Here is a 20,093-nt window from a genome sequence, read left to right as displayed (position 1 = left end):
GACCATTTCCTTTGGGGCCCAGCCCCTCCCTGGCCCAGAGAGCTGGAGGCTGGGAGCCCCTGGAGAGGGAGCCCTCATCCAATGTGGGGGCACCAACGGTGGACCCCCAGGCCAGGGGCCAGAAGCAGAGTCAGGGTCTACCTTGCCGCCTACCCGGAGGAGCTGGAGCCTGGGCTGTGCATGCCAGGCCCCATGGCTCAGCCTAACCAGCAGCAGGAGAGGCAGAAACAAAACCCACAGGGGCCCTGCAGCCCAGCCACACAGGTTCCAGAACAGGCCAGGAGTGGTGCATGCGAGCATCAGGCTGGTGCGGCCAGAGGAGCAGGGCAGAGTGTGGTGGACGGGGAGGGCACCTCCTGAGAGAGGCGGAGAGGAAGGGGAGGTGCCTTCCTGCCAGAGGACCAGCAGGGACAAAGGCTGCAGGGCACACTGAGAGCCAGTGAGTGACAGGCAGGGGTTGAACCATCCCAGCGTACCTGCTGCCTCCCTTAGGGCTATACCCCGTGTGGCTCCCAGGTCAGCTGACTGCACACAGTAGGTGCTTAATAAGTGCTGCTGTTGACCCACGTGGCATGACTAGAGTTAGTGAGACCATGCAGTCACTCCTTTCTTTAACTGTGGGCCAAGCATCCACCATCCCTCCATTTAGTCAACAAGCAGATGGAGAACCTACTGTGTGCCATGCCCAAGGCTGAGTCAGGGGGATTCAAAAGTTTAAAAATAAAATAAAGGGCCTCTGGGCCGGCCCTGTGGCTTGGTGGTTAAGTGCGCGCGCTGCGATGCTGGCGGCCTGGGTTCGGATCCCGGGTGTGCATCAAGGCACCACTTCTCTGTCCAGCCTGAGGCCGAGTCCCACATACAGCAACTAGAAGGATGTGCAGCTGTGACAGACAACTATGTACTGGGGCTTTGGGGGCAAAAAATAAATAAAAAATCTTTAAAATAAAGGGCCTCACTGTCTTAAAGCCAGAGTCTAGCACACTGAGGGTGGCTTCATTCTTTTCCCCAGCCCTTTGCATCAGAACCTCCCTTCAGGGCCCTTTCATGCCTCACCTCCTCCAGGAGGCTCTCCCAGACTCTCCAGCCCGGCCTGACTGTCGGGGTCTTGGCATAGACCAGGCCACCCCGTCCCCACAGCCACATGGAGGGGTCTTTGTGGGAAGAGCGAATGACAGCCTGGGTGGCTTCTGTGTTGTGGAGACTTGTGGGTGGTGTGTTTGGGGTTGGCACCTCCGGGAAAGGTGGCGTGGCTGTTCAGTGTCAGGGCTAGCAGCTCACCCTCCAGAGCCCATCCCCTGGTAGGGGGAAGCCCCCAGCCTTCCCACGGCCAAGCCCCCCATGGGATGCTCATTCTCAGCCCCTTGGAGGGTGGGCAGCGGGCTGGAGGGTGCACAGGCTGGGCAGGGATGAATGAAGAGGACAAAAGCCAGGAGGTTAAGTGACCCCAGAAATAGCCTAGTGAGAGCCGAGAGGGCAGAGCGGGCTGGCCTCCCCGCCACTGCTGCCTGAAGATGCAGCATTTCTGTACCATCTCTGATCTCAGACCGGCCAGAAACCTCACTTGGGCCTGGAGGCTCAGCCACATACACTAAAAGGAGGTTGCAGGGGCTGGCCCAGTGGCGTAGCGGTTACATTCCCACGTTCCACTTTGGCAGCCCGGCATTCACAGATTCAGAACCCTGGGCGCGGACCTACGCACCGCTCATCAAACCATGCTGTGGTGGCGTCCCATATAAAGTAGAGGAAGATGGGCACGGATGTTAGCCCAGGGCCAGTCTTCCTCAGAAAAAGGAGGAGGGTTGGCAACAGATGTTAGCTCAGGGCTAATCTTCCTCACCAAAAAAAATAAATAAATAAAAATAAAATAAAATAGAAGGAGGTTACTCCCGTCTTCAAAGGACTTTTAGCATCTACGTCCTTCACACATTAACTCATGGACATCCCCTGGGCAGTGGCAATGGAGAACGCATGAATAAGAGCAGGTCCCCGAATGTGAGGGGTCCCCACAAGCCCTTTCAATGCATCATACAGACAGCATTAGGTGGGTGCCGGGGGCTTACCGATATGGTTTAAACCACACCCCCAGCCCTGCAGAAGGCTCCGCTGACTCTCCCCTCCAACCTCCGGGCCTCCACTCTGGCCAGTGTCCCCGTTTCTCCTCTGCCCAGTCCAACCCATCCTTCAAGGTCTGCCTGAGATACCGTGCCCCCCAGGAAGTGTCACCTCCTCCTCCTCGTGCTCCTCCTGCCCCAGCTGGGGTGCCGGGGGGCTGCATGCTCCTGGAAGCTGCATGGGGCAGGCATTAGGAAATGAAGGGGCATCGAGGCAGGCAGGGCTGGCGCCATCTTCCTGGGAGCCCCTTTGCAGTTACTGCGAGCAAGGACAGCCCCCCAAGGGGCGTGGGTTTGAATCCTCACCCCCTCACGTCCTTGCCTCGCCCCCACTTATCAGCTTAAAATGTTGTGGTTTTCCTGTCAGAAGAGATTTTTTTTCATGACTTCTCTTCCTCTGGGCTCAGAGAAGGAAGACATCACTGAGGACGTTGAAGGGAGAGAGGCGGGCCCTGTCCCATCAGGGGCCCTCTGACATCAGCTCACTTCAGGCCCAGCCTCCAGCAAGGGAGCTGAGAGGAGCCTGCTCCTGTCAGCTGGGAGGCAGGAGACTCCTGGCCGGAAAGTGGGCAGCGGGTAGGGATGCCAAAGCAGGGACGTGAGGTGGTGCATACTACATGGTGGGGAGAGTACAGAAGGAGATACTTCTGTATACTCAATTTAGGTTGAGCATCCTGAGAGCCAAGTCAAAAAGGGCAATGGGATGAGCTACACAGGAGGTCACTGGTGACTGATAACAGAGGGTAGAGGTCTGCATGGGGGCCTTGTCCTCCACATGTGATGGAGACACAACAAAGGAGAGCTCGAGGAGATCTTGGTGACGGTTTCCCTGAGTGGCAAGAGGGGAGGAACCCGGGAGTGATAGAAGAGCTAGGAGAAACCATCTTTTCTGGGTCTCATGGGCACAGAAAGTCTTTACATGGTCCCCAAATCCTCCCTAAGATCTGGGTTTAAGGCCATTCACTGGGAGAGTCTTTGCCAACCCCCAGTGGGCTGCCTCTGGTCCCGGGAAAAACTGAGGTCCTCCCCTCAGCCCCAGAGCTGAGGCTGCTTCCTGGAAAGTCTGGGGCCAAGAAAGAGAGAGGTGGTGTCCTGGGCCTGTCGTGTGAGCGGAACTGTCACGGCCTGAAGGTGCCAGTGTCAGGAACAGGTGGGGCTGGGGCAGGAGGGTCTGCTGCCCAGAGGTGAGCGGGCAGGGGACCTGGAGCCATCAGAGCCTGTAATCCTGCCCAGCTGTCCCAGGCAGAGTGAGCACCCGCATCTATGCAGCCCCCGAGGCCCAGCAAGCTTGTGGGGGCAAATGGGAGCCTAAGGCGAGCATGGACTTTGTTGCCATCAGGACTGTCCCAGGGCGGGAACAGAGGCTTCAGCATCCACCTGGCAGTGTGGTGGGCTCAGGCAGGGGCTACCAGCATCCAGTGGGGGGTGGGGGAAGGACCAGCTGCTCTCAGATGCTGTGACTCCTTAGAGCCACCCCAGGCCTGGGAGGAAGGGCCTGAGGCCACGGGCCAAGGAAGGTGGGGCACAGATGGGTTTGGAGTGGAGAAAGGCCTTGGTATGTATCCAGTGCTGTGTTTGTCATTCTGGGCTATGAGCTTGGGGACACTGGGGAAGAGAACCAGGCATTGCCCCTGTTCAGTGGGCTCACAGTTCACTGAGGTGACAGACACTGAATGCATCAGCCCAAGGTGACAGCAGGGGCAAGACAGAAGAGGAAGCTAGGCAAAGATGCTGCACCTCAGGGAATTAGCATGTGCAAAGGCCCTGAGGCAAGAAGAAACATGGTATATGGAAGGAACTGGTAGATGGCCAGATGACTCGGGGGCAGAGAACAGGGCTGACAGGTGGGAAGTGAAGCTGGAGGGATAGAGGTGATGGGGCAGGGGCTAGGGTGGTGGCAGTGAGAGGTGGACAGACAGGAGACTTAGGAGGTAAAAAAGAAGGTGGTGTAGGTGGAGGGAAAGGGTAGAGCCAAGGATGGCTCCTGGTTTCTAGGGTGCATAACCCAGTAGACGGTGCTGCCTTTGCTGAGAGGGGAGCCCTGCAGGGGGAGCATGTTCATGGGGTGCCAAGTCCAGTTTTGGACACTCTGAGGTGTCTGTGAGATGCGAAATCCAAAAGGAGGTGAGGACCAGGCAACGGGTGTGCAGGCCCCGAGCCTGGGAGGGGTCTGGGCAGGGTGTGGTCATGAAGGAGTTGGGGGCCCGCGGATGGTGTAGGTGAGAGGTGGGGGGGTGGGGAGAGGAAGGGCCATGCTGAGCCTAGAGAGGCTCTAACCACGGACAGGGAGACTGAGGCAGGAGATGAGTGTGTGGGGAAGGAGAGGGATTGGAGGTGTAACCACTGGCAAGGGGTCAATTCTGTCAGAGAAGAATCCTGACCCTGCCCAAGGCAGGGGGGCTCCCCATGGTAATCACCCCTCTCCTTCCTCTGCTGAGAAGCAGAGCGCGGGCCTTGACCAGGCCTCACCGGGGTCCACCTCTCACCAGTCGTGTGGCCATGGGTGGGCTGCTTCACCTCTCTGACCCTTGTTTTTCTCATCTGTGAGACGGGGATAATGAGGGTCCTCTGCCTCGCAGAACTGGGAGGATTAATAATTTGGGCCAGAGGGTCTCACGTTTGAATGTGCATCAGCAGCACCTGGAGGCTTGTTAAGACAAGTGTGTGGCCCCCACTCTGAGTTCCTGCTTCAGAAGGACTGGGGTGGGGCCTGAGAATCTGCATTTCTAACAAGCTCCCGCCTGATGCAGATGCTGCTGGTGTGGGGACCACACTTAGGGCAAGTGGTCTGGCATTGACTAGACCCCCACAGTTCTCCTCTAGGCCTAGATCCCGGTGGGTCTTGCCAGGTTGCTGTTCCTCCTTGGCCTCAGTTTCCCTAACCGTCCAATGGGAGGAGGCAGCCCCCATTCAAAGCCTGCCTTGCAAGGATTTCGGGAGATGCAGGTGGGAGGGCTGGAGCCCAGGGCTGTCCCGGCTGGGCGTCATGCGGCCATATGGCCACCAGGGGGCGGGCGCGCTGCTGGGTATAGACGCGGCGACGGGAGCGGAGGGGCTCCCTCCGACCGGACACTTCACTGCTGGAGCACCTCTGTGTGACCCCAGCAAGCCTGGCCACGCTCTGGCCTCAGTTTCCCCGTCTGCCTCGATTGACTGCGGCTCCTCGGGCGTCCCGGTGAGGAGGAAGCCGCAGCATATTTTGCCTCCTTGGTTAAGGGGCTGCAAATGCAGGCAGAGAATCTGACCCGAGTGTCTGCAGCCTCCACCCTCCTCTCTGTGCACGGGGAGACTCGGCACCCCTGGGCGCACGCTGGGGCACAGGCCCGGGCGCCCCTCACACACGCGCTGGCGAACGCAGGTCTGCTCCTCATGGCCACGCAGGCTGCAGGGAGAGGGGAAGGGGGCCCTTCCCCTTGAGGCAGCTGGGGCTGCCTCAAGGGACCCCTACCTGAAGGCGAATCCAGTGGGGTGTTTCTGTTAAGAGGGGGCACGCGGAAATCTCCTGGGCAGGGCACTTGGGAGGTACTGCTCAGGTCAGGCTCAGGGGCCCTGGGGGACCCCCCCCAGGACTGAGGGGGTGTGCAGAGGTGAGCTCAGGGGAGGGCTGCACAACGGGGTCCTGATAGAGTTGATTTACACACGTAAATCCATTCAATCCTCACAACCATCCTGTTTGTGTTGTTATTGTCCCTATTTTACAGAGGGGGAAACTGAGACACAGAGAGGTTAGAGAACTTGCCCAAGGTCACACAGACAGTGAGTGGTAGAGCCTGGATTGAACCCAGGCCGTGTGGCTCCAGGGTCTGCCTTAATGCCTGTGGGGGTCCAGAGCAGGAAGCCCCTGCCCAGGTCCTGCTGGTTTCCTGGGCTGGGATTCCCAGTCACCTCCCTCCTCTGTCGTGATGGGGAGGTCACCCTCTGAGAGGCACTGCCCCTGAGAGCTGATGGGCCAGGAGAGTCTCTCTCCCCTGTCGGTCCTGTTTCTGACCAAGGAGCAGTCTGTCTCGTGGGGTCTCATTACTGATCAGCAGATAGGACTGGGTCCTCTGTGGGCTCTGAGGCCTTTGCTTGGGCCTCAACTCCACTCGTGGCTGGAGGAGTTGGGGGAGCCCCCTGGGCAGGGCTGCTGGATAAAATACACAATGCCCAGCTAAATGTGAATTTCAGATAAACAACAAATACTTTTGAATGTAAGTGTGTTCCAAATATTATATGGGGCATAGTTCAACCCAAAAAGTATTTGTTGTCTATCTGAAATTCGAACTTGACTGGGTGTCCTGTGTTTTCATTTGCTCCATCTGGCAACTCCACCTCGGGCGTCACGCCACCCCCCTATGCCCAGGGCCAGCCTCTTCCCTCCTGCTCTCCTGGCGCCGCCCTGCAGTGGACAGCACCTCGTCTCAGCTCCGGACTGGCCACTCTGCTGCCTCCTGACTTCTGCTGGGTTCCCTCAGGCACCCCAAGCTCAGTGCACCCTGAAGTAGACTCCCCATCTTCCCTCCTGGGGCCCCTCTCAGAGGTGTCACCACCGTCCACCCAGCCACCCAGCCACCCAGCCCAGGACCAGGGGGGCCTTCAGCCTCTTGCTGTCCTCACCTCATCCTATTTGTTCTGTCCTAAGGCCCCCACATCTCTCCTCTCCTGCTCGCCCACCCCCTTCTCCCCCATCCACCCTCCTCCAAAAGGTCGTCAGGCCACTGAGTCTGAGCCCTGCCCCCTCCGCTTCAGCTGGTCCTAAAGAGGGGAGGGCACTGTGGGGGGACAGGCTCCAGGGAGGGAGGGCCCTGAAGACATGCAGAAGCCAGGAGCATTCGGCCACAGTGGGGAGGTGTGATTGCTTTATAATTCCCAAAGAGAGCTTTGCCTTCCAGAAATCCCAGCTAGGGCTCTGAATGGATGGTCACCCACTGTCTGGCTAGAGGGTCCCTTGGATCTAGGTCAGTGTGTGTGAGTGACCTAGGGCCCTCTTGCCAAAATAAAAGTCCCTGGGGCCATCAGGGACTTGAGGTTCCGCTGCGCTCCTCCTGCCGACCCTGGGCTTTCTGTTTTGCAGCTCCCTGAGGGCCTCCTTTGACTCCCTGAAGCAGCGTAAGTCCGACTGTCCCCCACCCCAGGCTGCAGTGTGACAGGACCTTCTGGGAACACCCATATCCCCCATAGATGGAGGTGGATGGATTCTGGCCGGGATAGGGGAGTCGGGCTGTACGCAGGGCTGCGAGGCTGGTGGAGGATGTGACCGAAGATGAGGCGTGGGGTGAGGGCTGGGCTGGTCCAGGCACAGGGCGAGTATGTGGGTGGCCGAGGCCCGTCAGGTCCGACATCGGGGACCGACATCCTTCCTCTGCCCCCAGAAATGGAGAATGTGGGCAGCTCCCACATCCAGCTGGCCCTGGCCCTGCGCGAGGAGCTGCGGAGCCTTGAGGAGTTCCGCGAGAGGCAGAAGGAGCAGAGGAAGAAGGTGAGGTGGTGCTGGGGCTGGGCCCCGGGTGGGAGGTGGCCATTGTAGCTGTGAAGGTGGTGGAGGATGGGCCCTCCTGACGGAGCCGATGGAGGGTGCGGGGCTGTGCCCCAGGCTGGAGGGGTGAGGGTGATTTGAAGGAGGAGGGGAAGGGCCTGGGCAGAGGCCAGGCCACTGGAACCAGGGCCCAGCTCTCAGGTCCGAGAGCCCCCCTGGGGGTCTTCCCCCTGAGCCAACTCACACCAGAAAGAGGGAAAGACATCGGTCTTTTGGATTGTCCTACTACAACAGACTGGAGAGGGTCACTGACAGCCTCGGGGTATCCAACGGAGGCAACCTAAGTTGGGGAGTCACCAGAACCTTGTCCTGAGCCCAAGCATCAGGGCTGTTTGTCCAGAAGAAAGACAGACTTGGGGGTCAGTTACTGCAGCCACTCTGCAGGGCTCCCAAGGCTGAGGGGGCAGACAGAGCCTGCGGGGAGTGGGTGCTGTCAGGCTTACCTTAGCATCCAAAGGTATTTCTCACCCATGTGTAGGGCATGGCTGTCCCTAGATGGAGGGACTGCATGGAAAAGAAGTGCAGTCCCCATCATGGAAGGTATGCAAGGAGAGGCTGGAGGGAAGCTGTCAGGGAAGCTGCAGGGGTGGGGTGGGAGGCAGGCTTTGTGACCTCTGTGTCCCAGGGCCTCCTTCCAAGCTAAGTCTCTCTGATTGGCTGAGCACCTGGCCCGCTGGGGGGGCAGGTGGGGACATGTGCTCAGCCTCTCAGGGCCTTAGCGGTGAGGTGATGTCCCAGAGGGTGGGAGAGGCCAGCACACAGAAAACACTTCTTACTTGGAGAGGAAGGATCATTGTAAACTGTCCCAAGAATTGAAAATGGAAAAGTCCACACACCTGAGCAGGGAAGGGGAAGACGGTGCCAGCTCATGGTTGGGACCAGGCTGGACCTGGGTGTCCTGGCTGAGTGGCTTCCCCTCTCTGTGCCTCAGTTTCCCTCTTGCAGGATGGGACATTTATGTCTACCTCCCAAACTTTGGGGACCCAGCCCAGAACCAGGCCCCCCTCAGTTCTCAAAGACAGGGTGCCTGCTCTGATGAGTGGCTCTGACCACAGAAGCTCAGCGTGGCTGCAGTTCCTGTCTGCCCATCCGGCCAGCCAGGGTCTCAGGCTTTCAGGATTCTAAATTTGGGTTCCCGAGCAGACAGTGGGTCCCCAAAACTAGCCCCAGAAGCCGGCCCAGCCTTGAGGTGCTAGAGCAGGCAACCTCTCTGAGCTGGGCCTTGTCTGCAGAGGCCCTGGGCAGGCTATTTTGAGCTCTCCTGTGGCCAGAGGGGCTGTGATGTCTGCAAAAGCTGTTTTGGACAAAGTGATGCCTTCCCCAGAGCGGCCGGGGTCCCCGCAAGCAGAGAGCTGTGATATAGCGTGTGGAAAGCCTGCCTAGGTGTGCGTGTGTACAAGTGTGTGTGTGGGTACGTGTGTGCGCAGAACATGGCACATCTGTGCACGCCTGTGAGTATGACCCTGTGTCTCAGTGTGTTTGTGTGTGCCCAGCTGGCTTGCTGGAGGTCTCCCCACTGGCAGGGGCCCACTGAGACCCCAGGCACACACCGGCTCCAGCCCCAACACAAGGAGCATTTCATTTCCCTTCTCCTGATACCTTGTACCCAATCTCTGTCCGGGCTGAGTTTCATCCTCTCTATCTGAGCAAGGGCCCTGCGAGGGGAGGTGGGGTTGCAGTGGCCCCGTGTGCCCGTGTGTGGCCATGACTAAGTTTGGTGTGTGTGCTCACCTGTGCAGACAGGCCCGTGGCTGTGCGTAGGGGACATGGGAGAGTGTACATGTGTGTACTTGTGAGTGTTGTCTGTGGGTGCTCTGTGAGTGTGCCTGTGAAGGCCTGTGTGTGCAAATGTGAGCAGTGGGAGCATGGGGGCCTGTTAGTGTGTAGTTCTGTGTGTGTCATGAGGAACTTTGTGTGCATGCCAGAGTGTGTCCACAGTGTGTGACAGCCATGAGCAGGTACAGGGGCTTGTGAGTGAAGGACAGTGAGTGTGTGTGTACATGTAGGTTGGGTGTTCCCCAGCTAGAGATCCAGTCCTGGCTGGGTCTGCAGGGAGGGGACACGATGGGTGTATCCATGCCCAGGGCCTCTCTAGCCTTCTGCTCTGCGTGGTAACTGTGAACCAGTAGGCCGTGGGAGAGGGGGCATCTTGTCGCTGCCCCATTCAGAGCCAGGAGGGGATGCTGCGCCTCATCCCAGGGACACCCCATCCTCTTGGCCTAGGGGAGCGTCCTGAGGCCACGGCCCCCCGCTCAGACCCTCGTGTCCCCTGCAGTACGAGGCCGTCATGGACCGTGTCCAGAAGAGCAAGCTATCACTCTACAAGAAGACCATGGAGGTGAGTGCGAGGGTCTTGGGCCTGGAAGGCGGCAGGGCTCAGGGTATGGACCCCAGGAGGCCTGTGCTGGGCACCTGGGACAGGGTTTGGCTCTGCCAGCAACACACATGTGGCCTGTCGGGTGCTCAGGGCTGCACTAGGTGCCAAGGCCCCATGCGGATCGGCCCAGGCCTTGCCCCTGGGGGGCTTCTGCCCGATAGGCAGGTGGTCGGTCCCAGACAGTGGCCCACAGGATGATCCACGCTGACCACTGGGGACTCCAGGGGTGGAAGAAGAAGGGATCCCTGAGCTGTGTCACCTAGGACACCACGCGAGGAGAAAGAGGGCTCCACAAGAGGGGACAGGATTTGCAGAGGCTGGCATCATGGGGGTGCGTGGCGTTTTCAGGGACCTGCTACTGGTTTGCTGTGACCACGCCTCTGAAGAGGCCGGGGCTGTGGGCAGGGTACTGTCCCCAGTGGGAAGGGGCCTGGGAACCACACTCCCTTCTTTGTCTCCGTTCTAGACCCCAGATCCTTGTCCCTGGTGGGGACATACCATCCATAGCCCCCCAACAGGGAGAAGGGAGGCTGGGCTCAGGGAGCCTCACTCTGGGGCCCCCAAGTCACGCCTCTCCACACCCCCAGTCCAAGAAGACATATGAGCAGAAGTGCCGGGACGCGGACGATGCCGAGCAGGCCTTCGAGCGCATTAGTGCCAATGGCCAGCAGAAGCAGGTGGAGAAGGTGGGTAGGGCCACCGAGGCTGTGTGGTGTCACCCACGGCTGGGGCAGGGGGTATGGCGCAGGTAAGGGGTGCCACAGACACGCCCCGGCAAGGTCTGCATCTGGGACATGCTGGCTGCTCACCCCTCTCTGAACCTCGGTCTCCCCATCTGTGAAGTGGGTCTCCTAGAATCTGGGGAGTAGATAGCCGGGTGATCTTGATCCCCTTTGCCATCTCCAGGCTGCACCCAAGGACCCATTCCTCAGAGCGGGCCCCTGCGGCCCAGGCCCAGAGCTCACAGGGCAGTGAGAGCAGATGCTAACCCTCACACAGCCCTGGGAGAGGGGATCAGTAGGCCCATGTCACAGAGAGGAAACTGAGGCCCAGAGATGGTGAGTGATTTGTCCAAGGTCTCAGAGCCAGGAAGCAACAGAGAAAGGATCCAAACCCAGGTCGTCCACAGCCCAAGCTCTCAACTGCTCTGGCCTCTGGGCCAAGGGTCTCAGAGCCACCAGGCCCAAGAACACGTCATCCATTACACAGACAGGAAAGCTGAGGCCCAGAGAGGGTAGGGGCCTGCGGGTGGGTTGGGGGCAGTAAGTTGGGGGCCAGAGCTCAAGCCCCAGCCAGTGGGTTCAGCAGCGGCCACATGGGGCCTCAGGGCCCGGCCCCTGGTGTCTGTTTCTTCCTCTAGGTCTTGACATCTGTTTTTCGCCTGTATCTGCATGGGCTGTGGGTTTCTGTTTTTATTCCTTTTTTATTGGAACGAGCCTGTGGGACTCTGTGGGGTGAGGCTGGAGTAAAGGATGGAAGCTGCCCACGGCTGGCTCCTGAGTGTGGCCCTGGGTGGCCAGGGAGGGTGTGACAGAAGCCCTTCAGGGCTGCCCAGGGAGGCTGGGCGCCCAGGGGCGGGCAGGGTGGTTCCTGGGGCTCAGCGCTGCCTTCCCTCTGTCTCCTCAGAGCCAGAACAAAGCCAAGCAGTGCAAGGACTCGGCCACGGAGGCAGGTACGTGGCCAGCCCGCTTCCTCAGACTGGGCGTGGGGCCTGGACAGTCCTCCCCCCACTGCACACTCCCTGGGGGCACACACACTCACACCTGACGACACAGAGTCACATGCTTGTCACTCTCACTTCCATACTTATGCAATCAAAGTAAAAACATTCGTTTTCTCTCATTTGCCAAGACTGTTCTTGGTGCTTTGAATGTTTTAACTAACGTTTAACTCACACAACAATCCTATGAGATGGCTGCTATTATTATCCCCTTTTTTAACAGAGGAGCAAATGGAGGCACAGAGAGGTTAAGTAACTTGCCCAAGGTCACACAGCCAAGTGGTGGTGTCTGCATTCAAACCCAGGCCGCCTGGCTCCAGAGCCCAGGACTTTCACAGCCACACTCATGGGAGACAGACCCACTCATACATACACTGACACGCACATGTGCACACACTGCCTTCTTGGGGCCTCTGTCCCCTCTATCCTTCACCTGATGCCAGAACCCCCCCACACCCCTTATCCCTGCTGGCACACTTCCTAGGATAGAGCGCTCACCCCTGCTCCCTTCCCCTGGGAAGACTCTCCCTTCTGCTCTGCCTTTCCCAAGACCCAGCTGCCCCCTTAGCTGGGGGCCAGGTGATGCCCAGAGACCTGGGGATGGAAGTCATGGCCCAAGCCTGCTGGGTTCCCAGCCCAACAGCTCCCTATGCTCCCCACCACTCCTCCTTCAGTGAGCCTCAGTTTCCCATCTGCAAAGTGAGACGGTCGGACCCGGGGATGGCAAAAGGCCTGGACTCTGACCTTGGGTGTACGAGGCTCTTCTCCAGCCCCAGGTGGCTCAGAGCCCAGCGGGGAGCTGCGAGTCACCCTGGAAAGAGCAGGAGCAGAGTGGGTGGCCCTGATGAGCGTTCAGATGAGGCACCAGCAGCCAGGGCAGATCTCTCCAGGGAGGAGGAGGGGCCCCAAGGATTCGGGGGAGGAGGGCACCCCGGGGAAGGGGCACTGCGGGAGCAAAGGGGTGGGGCTGTGGGAGGCTGTCTATGCCACTGGCCCCCTGGGGGCCTCTGTGCTTCCAGAGCGGGTGTACAGGCAGAACATCGAGCAGCTGGAGAAGGTGCGGGGCGAGTGGGAGCAGGAGCACCGGACCACCTGTGAGGTGAGGGGCCCCAGGCGTGGAGCCTCCATTTCCCAGGCTACAAAGTGCGAAAGGCGTTCGTCCTGCTTTAGACACTCCGTGGGGGGACATGAGGCAGTGGCAGGGAAAGGCCTCATTCCTTCCTTCATTCACTCATCTGCTCATGCCCCAGGCCCTGTGCTAGGGCCCTGCCCAGGCTGCTCCAGCCTGGTTTTGTGCCCTGGGTCCCTTTGTGCAGACAGGTATCCTTCACTACTTTTTGCTGAAGCTGAAACTGAGGCTCAGACAAAGCCCATGGCTTCCCCGGGCCCTGCTGATGGACAGGGCCCGGGAGACAGGCCTCAGGATTCCGGGTCCAGTGTGTGGTGGGGCCTGGAGGGAGAGCGGGGGCAGGAATCCCACAGGCAGCTCAGTCTCCCTTCCCAGAACCTCCGGGGTGGCCCAGAGGTGGGGGTGGGGACCCCCAGGAAGGGTCTCTCCTTTAGACTTGGCTGTCAGCAGAGGGGTTTGGCTGGTCAGCCCCAGCTGAGCCGTGAGTGGGGCCCAGGCTGGCCTGGCCCTGCAACCCCCTCCTCCTGTCTCACCTCCCTCCCCACCCCCCCAGGCCTTCCAGCTGCAGGAGTTTGACCGGCTGACCATCCTCCGCAACGCCCTGTGGGTGCACTGCAACCAGCTCTCCATGCAGTGCGTCAAGGACGATGAGGTGGGGCTGAGGGCAGGAAGGGTGGGCAGCGTGTGAGGAGAGGGCGGCCTCTGGGCGACAGCACCCCCAGGTCCACCTGAATCCATCAACAAACACCTAGTCCTCTGCAGTCCAAGCCCTGGCCCCAGGGGTCTCCAACCTCAGTGCTCAGCCTTGGCCCCAGGGCCCCACGGACAGGGAGCTCAGAGTGCACAGGGCTGCGGCCCCTCTGCCTGGAAGGCTGTGTTTGTGGTTGTCCTGGCTCTGCCTTCTTTGCTCGCCCCTGCTCCGAGGTCCTTGGCTCTGCTCTCAGAGCACCTGCTCCCTCTGCTGGGGTAGGAGGGGAGGTGGACACAGCCCCTCAGAGGTTTGCAGAGAGGCTGCAGGACTCTGGGCTGCCCTGCTCCAGGCCTGGCACCTCCAGAGCTGCAGTCCCTCCTCTGCCCCCCTAGAAATCTCAGGGGTGTCCTGGTTCCCCTCACTGAACTCTACATGCCGAGTGGGCTGGGGTGGGTCCTCCCCAGCAGACGGGGGCTGCCACCTCACTGCCAGGGGCCCTGACCTCTGATAATGCAGCCCTGGAGCCATGAGCTCTCCCTTGAGGTAGCCCTGACTCCCCGATGCCCACTGCTGTTCCTTGCCTAACCCCTTCTGCCCATGGGTTGTGGGGTTTTGGGGTTTTTTCCCCCCAAATAACTTGAGCCCACCTAGTGGCCTCCTTGTGGCAGAGTAAGGAGTGAGGGCTCTGCATCCTCTCCTACTGGATCCAAAGCCCAGCCACACCGAGTGCTTGCTCTGTGACCTTGGGCAAGTCCCTTTCCTGCTCTGAGTTTCCTCATCTACGAAATGGGGAAATAGTGTCTACCTCAGAGGACGGGAGTGTGGTAAGTCCCTTGCATGGACCTCGTGTCCAGTAGGTGTTCAGGAAACGGGAGAGGCTGTCGGCCAGGGCTCTGACCTCTCAGGCAGGCCTGGGGCAGCTACACCTCCAGGCCCCTGAACAGGTGCTGAGCTGCGCACACGAGGCCATGAGGAGGCGGGGGAGTGGGGGCCCCTGGCCGGAGTTCAGACCCGCAGAGGGGCAGGGCTTTGATGAGGTGGGCATGGAGGTGGCGCCCGGCCCCTCAGCCTCTGCTCTTTCCCACCCCCAGCTCTACGAGGAGGTGCGGGTGACGCTGGAAGGCTGCAGTGTGGACGCCGACATTGACAGCTTCATCCAGGCCAAGAGCACGGGCACCGAGCCCCCGGGTGAGGCCCGGCCCGCGGGCAGCTCAGCCTCTGGGTCCAGGCCCGCCTGCCCCTAGAAGGCCTGGCCCCAGGTTCTCGGAGCCTCAACTGCCGGGACAGCGCTGGGGGTGCTCACAGCTCGCTTCTGGGTGGAGGAGCCTTGGCCAGACCCAGGGGAAGGGTCGAGAGCAGTGCAGTCCCCTGGCTGGGTGCCTGGCCTGCTGCCTCCTTGGAGGTGGAGGATGAGCAGAGCTTAAGAACACTATACACTCAGAAGGAGGAGATGAGGATGGGGAGTAGAGGTGGGGAGCCTTCTCAGAGCTCCACCCCCAGCCTGTTTGGTCCGACTAAATCACGAGTCTGGAATATTTGGTCTTGGTGGTACCTACAGTGGGTGGGCCCCCGGCCAGCATGGGAAGGTGGGCCCCAGTCTGGGTCTCTGGATGGGGACAGGTCAGGGTGTCAGGTGGCACAAGTCCTGCCTGCCCTGCCCTCGCTGACCCTGGGCCTCACGGGCCTGCTGTCCACAGCTCCAGTGCCCTACCAGAACTACTACGATCGGGAGGTGGCCCCGGCGTCCAGCAGCCCTGGCGTCCAGCCGTCCTGCGGCATGATAAAGAGGTAAGGTGCCCAATGGATGCAGAGGCGGGGGGCTGGGTGGGGAATGCCAGGAAGCGGGTCCAGCCTCTCCTCCTGCAACTGGCTCTCGCACACACATTTATTGAGCACCTACTGTGTGCCTGGTATGGCGTTTAGGTGCTGGGCACTCTTTGGGGACAAGACAGGCTCAATCTAGCCTCATGACACCCTCAGCCCAAGGGGACCTAGGCATTAAACAAATAATTACACCCACTTATTCACTGTGTTCAGAGCTCTGGGAGGCCCCAGGCTGGCTTGTCCCAGCAGGGCCCTGCTGCTAGCCTGGGTTGGTGCCCTGGGCTGTCAGCTGGCATGGGATCAGGGCATAGGAGCAGGTCTTGCAGCCAGTACTTCTGGAGAATTCTCCAGGCTTTTCCAGGGCCCCTTCCCTGGCCTGGCTGCAGTAGGTGCCAGGGCCCTAGTGCCATGCCTCAGTGTGTCACCTGCACAGGTCATGCCCTTCTCTAGGTCCAGGGCCCATGAGTATAGGGGTCAGACTCAGAACCTAAGATCCCTCCTGGTTCAGGAGTTGGGTGACGACAGTGACAGCCTAGTGGGAGTGCCACAGCCTGTTGAGGGAGCCCCAGCAGCCAGGTCCCTGACGGGGCCACGTGCCCCATCTGTGGGCATCTGTGAGCATCCATGGGTTTCTCATGTTGTCTGTGGCCGGCCCACACCCTGAGGCCTCCGTGACCTCCTCTCTCCATCTGACCTAGTGCAGGGAAGCGCCTGCCTTTGGGAGGTGGGTGAGGGTGGGGTTGACGGAGTGCCCGGCCCTCCAGGACAGCTCATTTCTGAGGCCTCAGGAGCCCCTGGAGCCACCTGTAGGAAGTCTCCTCGGAGACAGAGGCTCGTGGAAACCACCAGCCCTCAGGGCAGGGAGCACAGCACGCCCCTCCAAGAACCTTGAGAAAGCCATGATGACCCCAGGAGGAGGGCATTCACACCCTCACAATCTTACCAAAATCTGGGGGAATCAGGCCTCCCTGCCCCACCCAGTGAGGACCTGGGTCCCAGCACGGGTGGTCATTTCACCAACTGGATGGAAGACAGTGGGAGCAGTGTCAAGAAAGGACAGAAAGGGTGCCCCATGGGGATGAAAGAAAGAGAGAGAGAGAGGTCCCACCGGGTGGAGGAGGCCTGGCTGCTGGAGAGGATGGGCAGTGGCCATGTGTGGGGCAGCCAGAAGCCAGGCAGGGGGAGCGGCAGGGGGCAGTGGCTGGGAAGTAAGTGGAGGGAGGAATTGGAGTCGCAAGTGTAGGCAACTCTGGGGAAATGGTGCAGTGGGGCAGGGCGCACATGGGCCTCAACAAGCTCTGCTCCTGCCAGCCACAGCCCTGGGGGCTTTAACCCGGCCCCCGGCTGTCCAAGGGGCGAGAGTGTCATCGGCGCTATGTCTGCACCGCCTGTGTTAGGCTTTAGACCTCATGTGTCCAGATCCACACACGCATGTCCATGTGCTCCCATCCTGGGCATGTGTCCACTCCTGGCCCCTCGGCTCCACAAACCCTGTGTGTGTGTGGGGGGGGGGGCAGGGAGGTGGGCTAGACTCTCCTGCCAGTGGGAAAGGCCCCTCGTGTCCCACCTGGCACTGCAGGGCAGCCTCCCACAGGCCCTCGTCACAGCCCAGCCCCTCGTCACAGCCCCTTGGGTGTGGCCCAGTCCCTGTTTCAGCCCTGTCTCCCACACACCCCAAACTGGTCCGCTCCACTCCCCAAACTCCTCCACTTGCACCTTTGCACCCCCTCTCCCGTTCACCGGCAATGCCTTGCACCCCAGTCTCAGCCTGTTAAAGCTGAGTCTTTCAAGACTTAGCTCGACCACAGCAGGAAGCCTTTCCTGATGCAGGCTAGTCAGATCAGCCTCTATTTATTCAGCCCTTAGCACTGGCTGCTTCATGGGGTGCCCCCATCTGCTCCCCGCTAGGTCCCCCAGTGGCTGCCTCTTGCTTGTTCCGTTCTTTTCTTTATTCAACAAAGCTTCAGGACTCTGGCTAAGTCCAGGCCTGAGCCAGGCGCAGGGGAAGGGGTGGATAAACCCAGCGGGTGCTGAGAAGAGGGACAGCATGAGGGACTGGGAGGCGCTGCTGGGGAAGGAAGGGCCACTGGGCCCACCCTCTGGGGATTCCTCACGCCTGAGGGGCACCCCATAAATCACATCTGCACCTGGAAGCTAGGGGCATCCCCAGCCCTGGAGCTCTGAGGGCTCCCCGCCTCACCCCCTCCCTCCAGGACCTCCCCGCTTTCCTCCCCGTCTCCAGGTTCTCCGGGCTGCTGCATGGAAGTCCCAAGACCCTGTCATTGTCAGCATCTGCGGGTAACTGGGGGTGACGTGGGGGGAAGGAGAGGACACTTACGTGGCAGAAATGGGCCCTCCAACAACTGGGGAAGTTGGGGGATGGGGAGATGCTGAGCCAAGTCTGGGGAGCTCTATGCCAGGGGGCCCTCCAGGAACCACTATCCTTTGAAAGGGGTGGGCTCCAGGCCTCACCCTGCTCTCAACCTCCACAGAGACCCCAACCCCCACCCCCAATCGGAATGAGGGTGTCTACGCCACCATCGCAGTGCAGGAGGCACCAGGACCCCCCACCCTGCCAGCCCAGGACTACAGGGCGCTCTATGACTACACGGCCCAGGTGAGGCCCTCGCCCTCCTATCCCCCTCAGGAGGGCACAGGTATGCCCGAGTGTGTGTTCATACATAGGCATGTGCACTGCAAGTGTGCTGGGGTGTGTGCCCTTAGAACAACACCCAGCGTTTGGGAGGGGCTCGGTACGTATCTGCTGAGCAAATGTTGACGAATGGGTACAAGGGCTTGTGTCTGCCTGAATCTATTCACATGCATCCACATGATGTCTAGGCAGGCACGGGCACTGTGTGTGTGCGTGTGTGTGTACACGTGCAGGCAGGTTGACAGCGCCTGGGGCTACCTGCAGGACCCTCGGGTTAGGGCCTTGTTCTCTGTGGCCATGGGTGCTGAGAACAAGCCACAGCCAGAACAGGTCCCTCAGCTGAGCCAGGGTTGATTTTCTGAGATCCATGGAGAGAGGGCAGGTCAAGGAGCCACAGGGCAGCTGTGCCAAGATCCCCAGAGAGTCCAGTCTGCTCCCTGCTTTGAGGTGAGGGGTACAGAGCTGGACATCAGATCCACCCGGACTGAGGCCAAACATCTCCTCGGGGCTAGGCAGGCTGCACCCTGGGCTGCACTGACTCCCAGAGCCTGGTCCCTGGCCGGACAGACAGACCAGGAGAATGATGATGTGCCTGTCTGACGGGGGCAGCAGGGCTGGGGAAGCACAGGGGAGCTCCCAGCAGAGGGGCAGGCTGTGTGCAGTGAGCCTGGAGTGCTTGGGGCCTGGTGAGCACACCTGACCCTGGACTTGCTAAGGTCGCTGTGTGTCTGGAGCAGAGTGGGAGAAGGGAGCAGAGCAAGCAGGAGTTGTGGGAAGCCCACAGTGACAAACCAAGGGGGACAGGAGGCCGAGTCCCATGGGGCCCCCCCATCCTATATGTCTCTAAGGGCTGCCCTGGCCCAGAGAGCAGCCTTGTCCTGAAGCCACAGGAGGCCAGGCACGTCTCAGCTGATGGCCCACCTGGGAGACAAGCTTGCATTTACTGCCTGGGGTGGGGCAACGCTCGCTCAGAGCCCTCCCAGCAGGCCCCTCCAGCCTGACGTGCTCTCATTCTGTTGCCCAGAATTCCGACGAGCTGGATATCTCTGCGGGGGACATCCTGGAGGTCATCCTGGAAGGGGAGGATGGCTGGTGGACAGTGGAACGGAATGGGCAACGTGGCTTCGTCCCTGGTTCCTACCTGGAGAAGCTCTGAGGAAGGGGCAGCAGCCCCCACCTGGACCTGCCCCGCTCATGGGGCCAGCAGCGCCCCCATCACTGCCCTGGCCCTGCTGGGGCTCCGAGACCGACCTACCCCTCCAGGACAGCCGCTGGCCACTCCCCGGCGGTCTCTCCCAGAGAATAAAGGAGTGCATTTTTCTCATCCGTCTGCGAGGGTCCCTTTCTCTTCCTCCTGCCCTCACGTCCAGCGCTCAATTCAGAGGAGGCAGAGGGGTGAGGGGAGAAGTCTGGAGGGCAGAGCTTGCCCACTTCAGCGTTGACACTGAGGCCCCGGTGGGGTCTGTCCCAAGGTCTGCTGGGCTGGGGAGGAGCCCTGGCCCTGTCCCTGAGAGCTGGCAGACTGCCAAGGAGACACAGTCACAGGAGGGCAAATGGGAGAGGGCAGCAGGGGTCAGGGAGGATGGGGAGGGGCGAGGAAGAGGGGCTCGGGAGAGCTGGGATGGGGGAACCAGGCTTCCTGCGGGCAGCAGCAGACAGGACACAGGAAGTGAAGAGCATCAGCAGAGGGCAAGTGTGTGAGCACAGGGAGGAGGTGAGAATGCCTGGAACATTCTGGGGATGCCCCAAGCTCAGTTTGGGCCAGGAAATAGGAGATGGGTCCACTGGAGGTGGAGAGGCCGTGGTGCGGAGTCTGGGGAGACAGGTCAGAGGGTTGTGGAGGCAAGTGACCCTCAGTGTCACCCAGACACAGCTGGGGCCCAGGAAAGCCCCTGTTGCCTGTGCCCCTGCCTCTCACACATGGCACACCCTGCCGGGCAGGGGCTCCAGAGCCCATCTGGGCTGACCCGGGACACCAAGGTGGCCAAACGCCTCTTCTGTGCTTGATGCTCTGAGGCCTTTCTCTTTTTGTTTTTTTGTTTTTTTTTTTGGTGAGGAAGATCAGCCCTGAGC

The 20,093-nt window shown here is 60.4% G+C and overlaps 1 protein-coding gene across 6 annotated transcripts in view; it reads left to right on the top strand.

Moving 5' to 3' along the window:
* PSTPIP1 (proline-serine-threonine phosphatase interacting protein 1) overlaps positions 1 to 19,344 on the top strand; it is a 43,105-nt gene extending 23,761 nt beyond the window's left edge. For 3 of the 6 annotated variants that reach the window (XM_087428748.1, XM_087428750.1, XM_087428749.1), the window contains 12 exons: positions 7,165 to 7,199; positions 7,463 to 7,569; positions 9,902 to 9,964; positions 10,591 to 10,689; positions 11,630 to 11,675; positions 12,743 to 12,822; positions 13,406 to 13,504; positions 14,635 to 14,731; positions 15,241 to 15,331; positions 17,610 to 17,665; positions 17,860 to 17,984; positions 19,045 to 19,344. In XM_087428748.1, coding sequence (XP_087284874.1) covers positions 7,165 to 7,199; positions 7,463 to 7,569; positions 9,902 to 9,964; positions 10,591 to 10,689; positions 11,630 to 11,675; positions 12,743 to 12,822; positions 13,406 to 13,504; positions 14,635 to 14,731; positions 15,241 to 15,331; positions 17,610 to 17,665; positions 17,860 to 17,984; positions 19,045 to 19,176 — 1,030 coding nt within the window. In that variant the 3' untranslated portion in view covers positions 19,177 to 19,344. Of the gene's footprint in view, positions 1 to 6,453; positions 7,049 to 7,164; positions 7,200 to 7,221; positions 7,366 to 7,462; positions 7,570 to 9,901; positions 9,965 to 10,590; positions 10,690 to 11,629; positions 11,676 to 12,742; positions 12,823 to 13,405; positions 13,505 to 14,634; positions 14,732 to 15,240; positions 15,332 to 17,609; positions 17,666 to 17,859; positions 17,985 to 19,044 lie in introns of those variants that run through there. The other 3 variants (XM_087428752.1, XM_087428753.1, XM_087428751.1) reach the window with 3 other exon arrangements.
* Positions 19,345 to 20,093: the final 749 nt, after the last annotated feature.

Source organism: Ceratotherium simum, chromosome 3, assembly GCF_057802395.1.
Source record: "Ceratotherium simum simum isolate JZ-2026a chromosome 3, ASM5780239v1, whole genome shotgun sequence".
In the NCBI taxonomy this organism is placed as follows: Eukaryota; Metazoa; Chordata; class Mammalia; order Perissodactyla; family Rhinocerotidae; genus Ceratotherium; species Ceratotherium simum.
Note: the sequence above shows the minus strand (reverse complement) of the source record. Positions and strands in the feature narration are given on the sequence as shown.